The following is a 14486-nucleotide window of genomic DNA, read 5'->3' on the forward strand; positions in this document are numbered from 1 at the left end:
GCGAACAGCGCGAGTTTTATGTACTGAAGATGCCAAGTAAACACCCAAGTGTTGACCAAACAAGTACTGCACTGACAGCCCAGCTCAAAAAAAAAAAAAAAAAAAACCAAAAGGCAAAATTGAAACCTCTGCCAAGGAAAAAAAAAAAAAGCCATCAAAACTTAGTCCTGTGAGCAAGATACAATGTTAAAGTCAGAAAACATTTACCCTCCAGCCGCATTAGGCAGAGCCTTAAAATATTAGCAGAATTGGCTGCAGGGAAGCCATGCGAACAGCGCGAGTTTTATGTACTGAAGATGCCAAGTAAACACCCAAGTGTTGACCAAACAAGTACTGCACTGACAGCCCAGCCAAAAAAAAAAAAAAAAAAAGCCATGAGGGATGTAATAAAACTCGGAGCAAAATGTGTTCCCGGCCAAAAACCCCAAACAAACCCCAACATCTCGGGATAAAAAGACATTCACAGTCTCTGAATGCTCACTGCGATTAGACATAAAAGCCTCTTCAACTTATCTTGGGCTGTACTTTCCTCTTAATGTCAAAGGATGCCCTGCCACTTAGGGAGATGTTTGTACCCTCTCATGGGAAGCCAGAGGCTGCAGATAAGGGAGTGTCTTTGGAAGAAGGAGCTTTAAAGGCTGGGGAAGATAGCCTTTATTATCAGCCAGCCCTCTATTAGCTTGGTGAGATTCCTGTTTGATTTGGCTGCCGTCTCTAAGCCTCCAGTTCCTGCCCTGGCTTTTAAAATAGAACAAGATCTCCCCGCAGCTGAAAAAGGGCAAAGGGTGGAACGTGTAAATAGCAATTAAAACCAAAATCTTGTTTTTAAAAAAACCTTCCCCTAAAAGATACTCTGTGCTCGTCCCTCGTGGCCAAGGCTGGCAGGATGGCAAAGCTGAAAGTGCCCCACAAACCAGTTGCAGTTAAATGTCACTTGCCTAGATGTGTCCAACTGTGACCCACACCGCAATCCTGACATCACTCTTCCTTGCTCTCCTGATTAGGGAAGATCCAGCCAAAAGGACAGACTCCTGGCCTGGGGTTCATGAGTGCTGGGGCTGCCGTGGCTCTCCCACCATCTGCCAGGTCATTACCTTGGGACATCTCTGGTGCTTTACCTTTCTGAAGTATTTTTGAGACCTAAAAATAAGAAGTTTTGGATTAGGTGGTACTATACCTTCTTATTATCGGTAGTTTTTGTTGCATACAGGTTGCAAGGACTATATAGAGAAATAAAAAAGCTAAGCAAACCAAACTGGGTTTGGGGATTAAGAGCCCCTCGTATCCTTCCCCGTCAGGCTCGTGCTTCGCAGGAACGTGCTCAGCTCCCATTTCTCTTTCGTGTTTGGTGACCTTACCTCATCTGTTTCTCAGTTTTTCACTGTACTGTTATAAATCATGACTTTCTTGTCTCTCAGCATTTCAATCAATATATAAAATGGCAGGTTAGATAGCTGGTACTCTCTCAGCGCGCACTAATGTAATTTCATAATGCAATTTCATTTTGCAAAGAAAGAATCAGAGAAGCTATTATTGAAACAGGAAGAACCGGGTAATCGATCAAGGACACTTCAAAGCCAAATTCTTTTGAGTTTTGAGTACTGTATTTGGCTTTGGATTATACCTAAGTGGCTTCTGTGATTTGCACTCCATTTGCACACACTGCAAACCAAGACTATTTCCCAAAGCTAAGCACATACGCAACTGACCTGGGATGAAGTGGGTTCACAGGATGGTTAAGTGCCATCCCGTGTCATCTCGGGACATCAGTTAAGTCACGGAAGTTTTTCAGCACCTATAATTTCTTTTTATATAGCACTAGTATCCTCTGGAAAAAGTCACGCTCCACCCCAGGCTTCTGCCTCATTTCCAAGCAACATCTGACAGATGGGATGAATCTAAACTAACATCTATCTCCAAGGATGTCAACACTGGATAGAGATCTTCGAAGAGGTGCGAGGTGTGAAACGGAATCAGCTACAGAATTTTGAGGAATAATTCAATATTTCATATGGGAAAGAACCCCACTCTGGAACTCAATGATACACGTTTGAATCTGTGCTCCAACAGAACACAAACCCAAAGACATGGTTTTTGCGCCCAAGGACTGGGTGGACACACCAAACACCTCAGTGCAAAATACAAGCCATTTTCTGTGATGGCAGTGTCACTGTATGGTCTTGATGACCTGCCTCTTTCCAACTTGTAAAAGCTTTTACTTCATAGGAAGGGAGGGTTTTAGATTTTTAAAAGTTATCTTATATCTTATAAAAAGTTATCTTAAAGTTGTTATAACGCCCTTAATTTCCAAGTACCTTTGCTAAGCAAAAGGTACTTGGAAAAGGTATCATACTTGGAAAAAAATAAAGGTTATCATACTTGGAAAAGGTATCCTAAACAGTTTTTGTGTGAAACATGGAAATAAGCAAAGAAACAGAACTACCTCTTACTGGGACAGACTAATTTGAGATTAGAAGAGAAGGAAATGGAAATAGAAAGCAAGGTATTCAGCAAGGGAAATTGACACAATGCTATATGAACATCTTGATGAGAATCAAACCCACCCAAATAAACACAGAGGGATCACAGATTTTTTTAAGCACTGGTAGGCCGTGGGGATGCCAGTGCTTGAAAGAAGATGTAACTTTTCCTGAGAGAAAAGAAGGAAAGGAGGTGAGGGATTCTGGAGATCCAGTCATCTCCAAGTAGCAAATTCATCAATATGGGAGAAAGAAAGGCATTGTTCTTCAAATCCTACAGTGCTGAAATGAAGAGGAATTTAGACTGGGAAGATACTGATTTCAGTCGAGTTACCTGAAGAAGCCAGCGTAGAAGGTGACTTCACCTTGAGGTGACAGCGCTAAACTCCTCAGACACTGTCACACAGACACAACCTCAGCGTGTGCCTTAAAGCAGTGAGGGTTATGTAGGCAATTTGACACGGGCATACCTGACATTCCTCCCAAATTGGAATGAAAAGACCAGCCTGTGACTTAGACAAAGGGGAGACAAAGCTGCACAAAGGCCAGGGGCAGGAAAAAGATCAAAGTTCTTAAAAAGAACCAGCTATCCTTATCAGATTGAGGCTTTTTTTTTTCTTTTTCTTTCCGGAACCATTTAAAATATTAATTTCCAGCAAAAATCTTATTGTCAGAATCATCTTCCTAAAAATAAATGAAACCCTGGATTAAAGAAGCTTCAGGTTTCTTGCCCTTTTTGTTTAGTTGATTTCCTTTATCGCTTTTCCTCTTCTTTCACTTTTTCAGTGACAAAATAAAAAGATTCAGAGAGAGAGAGAAAGAGAAAATGTCAAGCAGCCACAAAGAAACCTGGACACCTCTGTGCAAATGCTGGCGAAATAGTTTGAATAAATAAGGTGTTTATGCAGTATGCAAAGGCCTTCAAAATTAAAACACTTTTAAAGATCATTTTTCTACCGTCATTACTTCACGAGACCTAAAATAACACTTGGAGTTTTACAAAGCATTTCAAGATTTTTCCAAACTGCACTTGAATAAAATCATAGCAGTAACAGTTTAAACAAACAATAATCCTGGAGGTCGGAGCCCCTGGATTCAGGTATCACCCAGCATCGGCTTGAAAACAAAGTGCGTAACACCACTGTTCAGTTCTTATTCTCTCTCCAGCTTCTCTTTTAAAAGACAGGATTTACAGGAGTAGGGGGCTCAGTGTCCTCCTCGTGCCCTGTGCTGGATGGCAAGAACAGAACTAGCACTGGCTGCTGCCAGTCCATGGCCAGACACAGCCAAAGATGGCAATTTCCAGGGTCAATAAAGAGGGTTTATTTCTTTAAATGGCTAAATTCCTTCTATTTGTGTTCTCCTTAGGAGTTTTCTAGTTCAGCCATCTTCTGAGGTTTTCACTTAAAGAGTGAACCTCCCAAATATTGAGATTTCTGACAACGCCACGCTCATTCCAGGACTGTGATTCTGCTAATTCTCTCCAGGCTGCTGGAAAGACAAGGTGGAGCAGCAATCAGTCAGAAAGACACAGTTATTTTCATCTCTTCTGCAGCTGATATCTGAGAAGAGCATCTCAGGGAGGCCCTAGGGGCAACAAGGACTTTGATTGACTCCAGAAACTGCTTTCTTAGACAAGTTGCTCTCTTGGCAAAATTTAGAACAAATTCTTGAGCTCCAAAGGCTGCGGGAAGGCTTGGACTTCCTGCCTCACTCGAACAGATATTGTCTGCGCTGTATTTTGAGCGATTCCCCCACCACCCACGGCAACACCACTTTAAGTTTCCTGATGGCATGTCAGTAGGTTGCATGTTTAAAGCCTTCATTGTTCATCATATCAATATAATTATTATACAAACAGATTATTAAAGAACTATTTCAAATCCTCAGTAACTGGGGTACGGACAGGAAGAGGGAAGCAGGGCAGGAAGCCCCTGCAATCACTGTTAGGCATTGCCTGTAACATCAGTCACACCCCGTCAGGGCTCTGTCTTCCTCGCCCTCCCTCTCTCCTCAGCTCGGATTTCCTCTGGCAGAGCCAGCTCAGAGAACAAAAGCTGGGTTAGACATTGGCATGAATAAGAATAGTACCTAATATTGCACTAGCTAATGAGAAACATCCAGAGATATCATGCTTCAAGGGGGTAAGCTGAGTGCCAGCTGAGGTCAAGGAAAAAATAGCTTCCCCACCCTCACCCTCACAGCACTTCAGTGCCATTGCAATGGACACACAATGGGCATTTAAACCTTTTTGTTTGAAACATCCACAACTGGAAGCACTGGGAAGAAAACACTTGACCAGACAACTCGCTGCCTTCAAAAATTCCTATAGCCATAGGAAAAATAGCGAGGGTGGCAACCCAGAGCAAAGAAATACAGGGATTTTGGCTTTCCTGGTGAGATGCAGGCAGAGGGGCCACACAGGGCTGTTTGCTGGGATTGATGCCAACACAGCGATGGGTGTCTGCTGAGGCGTACGGCTCCGTCACGGCGTGCTGTCTGAGCATTCAGCAGGGACCCACACCTCAGGACTGCACGCCCTGCTGAATTCTAGTTATCCTCATCGCTGGTCCCGCAAGGTCAAACTGCCTTCCTTAAGTCTGGCAGCTCTTCCCAACTCAAATCCAACACATTAAAGTCCGCTACTCAACAAGACAACACCACACGCTCTCAGATGAGGCTCAGCTAGTCTGTCTCTACGTACATCCCTTTTATTCCTCCTTCTCTCAACATTAAATACTCCTCTGAGTAGCCAGTTCTGCCTCTGCTTTATTTACCAGGCAGAAGGAAGATTTATCTGTCTGCCAGTGCTGTAGATCTAACCCATAATCTGAGAATTAGGCTTGTCTTTTTATTTCACACATCTTTTTTAATAGGGATAATCATGCAGTCACAGTAGAGATGTAATTTATGAGGCAGGGCCTCCTCCTGGAGCGGTGCAAATTCCGAATCGGGAGTAGTTAATATGTATATTAATATCCTGGCTCTCCCTCCTTCTTGTATCTGTTCTTCTCTGGTAATATCCTTGCCTTCCAGAGTTGACCTTGTATTTATCTGTAAATCCTGGAACACCCACAAACGGCTGCAGAAGCAACACAGAACTAAAAATGCCAGACAACCAAACCATCTGCCTTATTTTGGCATTCTCTTCTCTGTAGCCCTACTGGCAACATTGCAAAAATCAGGCAGGTCTGTAGAGCCTGGCAGTCTTCCCTCCTGAAGGTCAACATCCATTGGGGTCAATATTTTAGTAGAGAAAGGGGCAGGTGGGAAAAGATTTAGAGACACAAAAATGAGGTTCACAATTTCAGTACCCAAATACTGAAATTACTTTCTAAGGCAGCTCTGAAACGTATCCTCTGGGAGTTCTCATTCTGGATTCATCTACCATCTTTTGGGAGGTTTTTCCTTGTCAGTCATCAAGAGAATGGGTTTGTCTGGGCTGCGTGTCTCGTCTGGTCCTACAAGAACGCAGCAGCCACAGTCACACAGAGATTCATATTCAGGTTCTAACGTGGCTGAAGCATGATCCATTTATTGCTTTGAAAACTAAATCAGTGCTTTAAATCAGTATTGGAACTAAATGAGAAGGAGCAGAGAGGAGGGTTCAGATGCCCACCGTGGCCTGGAGCATGGAGAAGGCAGGCAGGGCATTGCATGCTGTCCCCAGTCCATGTGTCATCTTCAAACCCAGCTTTAGATATGACAAATCGCAGTAACACGATCTGGAGGAGATGAAGGAATTGGCATCATGTGGCCACATTCTTTGCGTAAGGGAAGAAAGGCCAAACTTTCTTAGAAAGCTGGAAGTGAAAGATGACATTTTTAGAAACTAATGTAAACCTGAGCTTCCTCAAGTAAAAAGTGCTGACGTGTCTCAAAGCTTCAGCTGGCCTAAATTCCATAAGTAAATACTGTAAGAATAAGATTTATTTATTTCTTTTTAATAGCCTCAACCTTTACGACCAGATCTAACCTTTAAAGAAATCTGGGTTTATGCCTGCTTCTTTATTCTATATTTTTATACACACACCTACATATATGTATGTGATGCTAGGACTTTACCGGAAAAACTGTTTCCCACTGGAAATTACTCACTTCATTTCTTCTTACAAGAAAGGATGACTCTGAATTCCAGGGCCAGAGAGGGTTTTTTCAAGACGGGAGTCAAATGAAGGCTGCTGTGTGTAAGCACAGGGGGTTGCAAGAAAACTGCTGATCTCTGAGAACAGCAGTAGATCATCTGTATTTCCTGGCCTCTGTATTTACACACTGGAAGACTCTGAACTGGAAATCCAGTATTTTAGTTTACAAAAAGCACCCAAGTTTTCTAACTTTTGGATGAATATGCATACTGCACCCAGAAAAGGTAGGACCAGGTACCCTGGGTGAGTGCTGTCTGCTGCCAGAGACTAAACTCCCCGCCTTTTCCTCTTAAAACCCACACAAACAAACAAATAAGAACAACAGATTAGTCAATTGAATTCAGCCTCCCCAAGGCAGCTGATGGCTGACAGTCAGGGAGAAGATGAAGGGATTTAAAGCATCAGCAGGGGGAAGACAAGAGACAAGAGCACTGGGCCCAGGGACTGTGGTAACCACTGAGTCTACCTGACCAGGAAAGAGGTAACCAGTTACCCTTTGCCTGGTCAAATACAAAGATTCATGGAAACGAGGCAGCCCCTTTGCCAAGCTTGGTGCCTCAAAGAGGAAAGAGATATTTTACCCGTTCCTGTGCTTGTCCAACTTTCCCATATTATTCCAGTTCCAGGCTTCAATCCACCTGTACGTTAGCCAACAGGAAAGAGAGAGACTATACTGCAGGGTTAGCCAAAAAGACATCGCGACTTCTGGAAACCTTCACAGGGCAATATTCCAAGTCAGGCACAATTCACTGCTCCTAAATTAGGATCTTGGGCTCTCTAGACAGTCACCAGAAAGAAACACGGGTCCTTCATCCAGAAGGTTGGATGTCTGAAGCCAACAGTGGGGGTACATCTCCGATTACTGTTACACAGTCAGCACCTTCCTGCCCACATTTAAAATACCACTGTTTTCAAATGCATAGAGGTTTTTAATTCCCTAATTAAACATCAATCACCTCTTACGTTCTATTGTTTGCTACTCTGTTTAAGTACTTATTACTCTGAGGTCATAAAAGTTATTGTAGTCTCAAATATTGTGGTTTATACATTTTTTTAAGACATTTACCCCCTCTGTATCCTATACAAGAGTATTTCAATGCAAATAAGGATTTAGGGTATGTCCATCTCCCTCGCCCGCTCCATCTTAACTAACTGAAGGTTAAAAATATGTATATATATGGTTCTATATATGTATCTATATATGTATCTATATATGTATCTATATCTGTATATATATGGCCCAGTGCACTTACTCAGGTGCCTCCAATTCGCTACATGAGAGAAGAGTTATGTATGTAAGTTACCCAGTGCACTTAGGTGCCTCCAATTCGCTACATGAGAGAAGACGAGAGGAAGTCGTTATCTGCCATATGTTACAAAATTCATAATGCTTATCTTTCTGAAGATTACACTCTACACCAAATAAAACACCTCCAAATCACAGACCTACCTACCTACTGCTGGAAGTACTCAAACTGATGTAACAGACTGTTTCTGCCCCGTTTAGTAGGGTAATACCGCCTGGAACTGGTAAAGAGCTGACAGATAAATGCACATAAAGCTTCTCTAATAAGAAATAAAGAGCTGACAGATTATAGTCCCTAAATGCACATAAAGCTTCTCTAATAAGAAAGGATCAAAGAGATTATGCGACACAACTACACAAACTGTAATTCAGAAACTCAAGAAAATGGGAATCGGCAAAAGCAGAGACAGGGCTGCTACACACAGCTTTAGGAGTACCTGAAATACAGGGAACATCAACTTCCTTTCCTATGGATTAATGTCAAAATGAGGCACTTTTGACACTAAAGACATTCAGTACCGCGTCGGGAAAGAAATCAAGCTCTTAGAGTGTCTAAGAAAAGCCCTGATGTCAGATGAGACTGAACCAGAACTAAGCCCACAGAGCAGAAGAAGAGGTGAATAAGGGCTGGGGCAGCTTCGCTGCTGCAACGGCCACGAATTCAGGTTGGATCAGATTGAAAAGAGCACACAGTAGGAAAAAGCTCTGACGTTCAGCCATGCCATGTCAGATCCCTCAGGAAATAGCTGGGGCAATGCTATTGTACATTATAAAAATAGACACTGAAAACATAGATTTTTAAAATGTAGATTAAAAAAAATAATATTTAAACAGACTATTTTTGTAGGAAAAAGTGAAGGCGGGTATCTAAGCTTGTACTGCAGGATGGCACCCACAGAACTCCCCTCCCAAAGCCCGTCCCCTGGACTCTCAGGACTTCCACAGGTTCTGCTTTTGCACATAAACATCTCTCAGAAAATGGATTTAGGGCAATGCCAAAGTGTCCTAGGAATCTGTATGAGAGCCAAGAACTCAGGCGCTGTGATACACCCCTCTGTCTTGTACCACCACAGCTCCAGTAACTCCAGTCAACTGGCTTTTGGTTGATACCATTCAAGCTGGAGTGGAATTATTGCCCCAGCGTCTTTTCTTACTGCGAAAAAGCAGAATTCCAGTGAGGAGGGAAGGGGAGAAGAGGCTGTTATTGCCCCAGAGGCTGCTGTCACAGCAGGGTGAGTGCAGGCGACCTCGGGCTGGGCGAGGGATGATGACTGGAGGTGCCACCTCGTTAGTCATCCTAAGCCAAGCTCTTCTCACTCGTCATTAACTTGTCCTGAAAATAACTTCAAATAAACGCAAACTCAGTAATAATCTTAGCACATCATCCATTTTAAGATTTAAGCTGTGACATTTCCTATTATTAAATACTATATTACGCAGAAGACGTGGCTCGGGTCAAATTTTTAAGGGTCTGACGTTACTCAGCTTATATTTCAGTCTCACTGTTCTCCCAGGATGGGGGCTGCGGAACGTCGTCAGCGTTACTGAGGAGTCAGTTATGAATAACCTGCTCCTTTCCTAAGCCGTGGAGAAACGTGCTAGAATTGCTATTAAGATAAATCTACAGACAATTTTGGTTAAGGCTTTACAAGGGTTTAAGAAGGTTTGTTTAGGCCTCAAAGCCAAGCCATCCATCTGCTCCAACGACTCGCTGCTGGAGAGTTGGACTTTTAACGCTACCGCCACCGTGGCTGGACCACAGCAGGAGCTGCTTTTAAGAAGACAAACCAGCACCAGTTTTAACTTTAACAGTTTGGGAACTAGACTCAACAGACATTTTTAATGAAGAGAATTTAAATAGAAGCAACAACTGGCTGCTTTTCTGGAATACGTCTACCCATCTGCAGGTAAAGTGACATTTACCAAAACCTTAAAAAATGGAATCCCAGCCCAGGTTGAGACATGCTACCCTCAATACAGTTCAGGAATTGACTGAAAATTGTGTGTCTGCAGGAAGCACCTGGGTCTGTGCTACTTTCTGAAGGGGAGACCTTTAGGAAAAACACTCAGAGTGTAAACTTTCTGAAGGGAAAGAGCAAAGTCAAGAGCTCCTTGATGCGTAAGGCTACTTGGTGTTCAGAAGTTACAGCACAGAAGTACCCAGAAGCTGCAGCCCCTCTGAGCTGTGCACAGTCTATTTTACAGGCTCTCCGGACCTTGGAGACCTTCTTCTGGTGGAGCAAACCAGTGAGACACACAGAGACCAACCCTACCTGAGAATAAACAGCCAAAGGGAAACAAGACTAAAGGGAGGGCAGTTCTGTGATGGTGACCCTGGACCCAAATTCAGGAGCCTGTGGAGACGTGTCATGAACTCAGAGAACCTGCTGCCTTTCCTCCAGCCCCTCTTTATAGACTGAGCTTTGATTCTGCAGAGGCAAGTGTTGTTTCACGCTGTGGGAATAGGCAATATTAGCAGTACAGTGTCCCAACTCCCATCGTAAATCAGCTGCTGGATGGAGACACGCTTTGGGTAGGTATTCTTGGCAGAAGTAAAATTTAATACAGCCTGCCAGCACGTGGAAAAAATTTAAGGTCCCATTCAATGAAGTCAGTGTGATTTTGGCCTGAATCACCCATCTGCTACCTATATTAAGCAGTATAACATTCTCTATATAAATAAAATATACTCAATTTTGATCGCGTTTGACATTTCTTACGGCGCTAAAATTTTTGTCATTTGTCAACCTGTATTTTTAGAGCTCTCTTGGACTGACTGCCAGGCTCCATCTGGAAAAATCAGAGGTGTTCCCAACCCAAAGCAGTTCATAGCAATTCTCCCACATCAGTTAAAGAAAAGGATCAAATTTAAGTGATTGCAGATGACCGTAAAAAAAAGATGGATTTTAACTTTCTTAAAGCCCACAAACAATGAAATAGTTAATTATTAATATTTCCCCCCCCCCCTCATGAGTTTTCTGGAGACAGAGTGCTGAATAGACTCATCAGCCTTCAGCTGCTGCTGGAACCAGCTCCTGTTCTTTCCCACTCTTACTGGTGTGACTGTATAGAGTCTGTGCATTGAATCGAGAGAGATGCTGTGCACATGTGGTGCTATGTACGCACACTCATCTATTTCAGTGATTGCTCCTGGTCCAGCTAAGGAATTTGGAAAGAATAAAACAAGTCAGCAGGGAGGCCAAGGGCAAAGTCACCAAAGGCAGATACAACAGTGAGGCGGTTTCCTAGCCAAGCACATTAGCTCATTTTCATCTTTTCTAGCAGTGCATTACATCACAACTCCTTATCTGCCCCATTATTTTTTTTTCACTGTATCAGCCTTTAAGAACATATGAATCACAATGAGAATAGAACATTAATCTTTACTGCTTACCTCACCATTATAAAAGCAGCTATTAATATAAGCAGGGGAGAGGGGGCTCCTTATACTGAACGCAGTTATGGAAAAGCGGTTTAGAAAAACCCTCGCTTTTGAGCTCAAAATGCCCTGTAGGTGCATTGCCCGGGGACCTCCCCTAAGGGCTGTGTCCCAAAGGCAGAGCAGCGAGCGACAGGTGATGGGACAGGCACCACCTGAGCGTTACACACCGCTCTGGCAAGGTCTGGCTGCTGGTCAATTAAACCAGCATAACGTTGTTTTTATTTTGGGAGGATTTACGGCTCAGTGGGTTACACACACCCCTTGCAGAAGCTGCGCTCAGGCAGGTGCGGTGACCAAGAAGAAAGCTGGGCAACAGCAACTGCCTGGGTTATTTCTTAGCCCTTTTAATTTGTTGAGATTGCTCACACTGCAAGTCTTAAGTTATTTATAATTAACAGCCTCACTAGTGCACAGAAAATCCTTGAATTGCTCTCATTACAAACATTTAGAAAGAATCTGGCTCTAAATTATGAGTTCTAAAATCACCGAGTTTTATATCTAATGCTGCTCTTCTGAAACCATGTAAAATCATTTTAGATTATTTTTTCTGTGGAGTTCAACCTCTTACTCTGTTCCAGCCCCCGGGACACAGAAGCACCAACATCACCGCTCCCAGACACACTGAGGCAGTTTTGTCAGATGATACTGGTCTTCCCTGTCCTTCCAACAGGAACAGAAACAGCCAGGCTTTTCCTCTAGCAATTTGCACCACGCTGAGCACACGGTGTCGTATCGGCCCATAAAACCCATCTTCTGCTGTCTGTGTACAGAAAACCAATGTAATCAGCAGAACCAAACAATTATATGAAGAAAGATGCATCACTAAGGTGCGTAGCAATTAGGACATACCACACAGTCCCAGCTCCCAAATCCTCTCTCTCCCCGAGTGATGAGACCAGCAAGTATTCCCATGAGTGAGCCGCAGCTGCCGCTGGACTGAACCCTGGAGTTACACAAATACACACTTTTCTTGTTGTCACTGAGAAGTAAATAACATTCACTGACTATTGTTTCCACCTGTGTTCCCTGGTATTTAATGCTGGCTCTATACGGCAACTGCCAGAAAGGGCGGCTCAAATTGTTTCACTGCACTACAGTCAGAGATAGGCAACAAGGGCAGCACAAGAGCTGTTGACCTCCAAGAGCTTTCTTTTAGATTTTGTTAGGATAAACAGTCAAAAACATTCCTCAAACAGACTGCCCTGTTATGGTCCTGCCGCTGCCGAAGGTGTGCAGCCAAAGCAGCAGTGAAATTAAATTATGTTCTCCAAAAATACGGCAATTTCACTCACTCCACCCTAAACGTTACCCGTCTCACAAGCCCTGCCTTCACAAAAGGGAGAGTTTCTTCGTGACGCTTTATTTCTTGAGATGGTTCATAAGGAGAACTCGAACCCTAATGCCCTGGGAAAAAAAATAAATTAAATATAATCCACCTTATGAGTTACGGCAAAAAAACATTCTGGACAACATCAGGTTTTACTACATGTAATGGCTTTATGAAATGTATAAATGTTACTGTTCTATAAAATACATTTTTCATTCAAAAATGCAAATTTATAATTCATATTTATTCAGGACTTTCCTTTGTAGTGTTTTACTGGTAAAAGAAAGAGGCCGGATTGCCAAATGAAGGATTTCTTATAGCGTTTTTATTAACAAACTCTCATTGGAAAGCTCTGGGCGCATTAACACAGGAGGCACATTGGCTTCGACGTTTGGCATTTGACAGTCAACAGAATTGCACTTGGCTGCCAGAGCCTGGCTACCGCAGCGGGAGCCCCGGCGGCAGCCCTGGCAGCGAGCCTCTGCCCCCGCCCGACTCACCGGGGGCTGCTTCTCACCCGGGTCAGCCTTGGGGACCCGCTCGTTCTGCGAGGAATGGGGATCCACCTTGCTCTCCCCTTTCTTTTTCTGCTTGGAGAGAGAGGGTTTCTTGCTTTCGACCCCGTTGGCTTCCGCGCCGCCCTTTTCGTCGCGCGTGTCCGTCTGCGGGCAGAAGCCCTTGGGGTTATTGGATAAGCTCTTCTCGCATTCGGAGCAACGCACTACGAGAGGCCCCGCGTTTCGGCAGAGGAACTGGGAGGAGCTCATCACCTTTGGAACGGTCCTTACGTTTTCCTCGGGGTTGGGATGAGGGTGTGAATCTGTCCGGTTTATTCTTTGATGTGCCTGGAACTGTTGCACGGACTGGAGGAGGAAGTTTTTAGGCAGCGAGTTCTGGGTCACGGTTCTTTTGAGCCTTCCCTGAAGGCAGGTGCAGTGGAGGACGTGCGGGAGGGGGTGCACGTACCCTTCGGTGGTCGGCTGTAAAGCATTGATGGGAGCTACGGAGCTCTGGATCTGCACGGTCCCCGGAGAAGGAGAGCACTGGTAACAGAAGGCATCGCTCAACTGTTGACAGGAGTGTGGGCTCCACTTCACCGCCACTTGCTTGTAGGCATCAGGGCAGCTACACTGCCTGCTCTGGGAGAAAATGGGGCATAGGGCGTGCTGGTCAAGAGAGGTCTGCAGCACAGCTGAGCCAGCGACGTTTTTTATGCTTTTACCCACTTCGTTGCCGTAGGCTGGATGTAGAGGCACACAGGTGTTTTGGGGCCTGGTGCTGAAGACCTCCGAGCAGATGTGGGTTTCTTCAAAAGTCACTTTCTCAGCAGGGTTACAGCCGCCCGGCTGCGACGCCAGCGGCTCCAGCTCGTAGTGCTCGTGCTCCATTTCCGGCTTTGGATTTCGGGAGTCCAGCTGGTACTTGCTAACAGCATGGGATTTATTTTGTCCTCTGCCCCCTTGGGCTCCTGAAAAGGTCTGAGAGAAGGCGTTACACCGCAGTTTTTTCGGTAGCGGGATCTGGCCACAAGTGCCCTGGGGCCCGAGGCACCGGCACATGCACTGGAAGAAGAACGTTGCAAAAGCCCAACTAATGCACATGATAAGCATCATGAAAGTCCCCAGCTGCGTGTAGGCCAACACCGTGGAGGGCATCATCATGGCTCCAGCTACAAATGTCGTCAGGGCAGCCATTGCAATAGCAGAACCCATACGGCTTAAAGAAAAAATTACCTTCCCCTCTCGGTCCGGGTCGGGGGCTAAGCGATACGCCACTCCGTAATGAA

General features: G+C 44.4%; 2 protein-coding genes across 4 annotated transcripts in view; one reads left to right on the forward strand and one right to left on the reverse strand.

Moving 5' to 3' along the window:
- Positions 1-14486, forward strand: part of TLR5 (toll-like receptor 5) — a 42500-nt gene that overhangs the window by 21073 nt on the left and 6941 nt on the right. The gene's annotated exons all lie outside the window — the stretch shown is intronic.
- DISP1 (dispatched homolog 1 (Drosophila)) overlaps positions 13011-14486 on the reverse strand; it is an 82470-nt gene continuing 80994 nt past the window's right edge. For all 3 annotated transcript variants that reach the window (XM_014950864.1, XM_014950866.1, XM_014950865.1), the window contains exon 9: positions 13011-14433. In XM_014950864.1, coding sequence (XP_014806350.1) covers positions 13015-14433 — 1419 coding nt within the window. In that variant the 3' untranslated portion in view covers positions 13011-13014. The remainder of the gene's footprint in view (positions 14434-14486) is intronic.

The sequence above is a fragment of the Calidris pugnax genome, unplaced genomic scaffold, assembly GCF_001431845.1.
Source record: "Calidris pugnax isolate Ruff unplaced genomic scaffold, ASM143184v1 scaffold24, whole genome shotgun sequence".
Classification (NCBI taxonomy): Eukaryota; Metazoa; Chordata; class Aves; order Charadriiformes; family Scolopacidae; genus Calidris; species Calidris pugnax.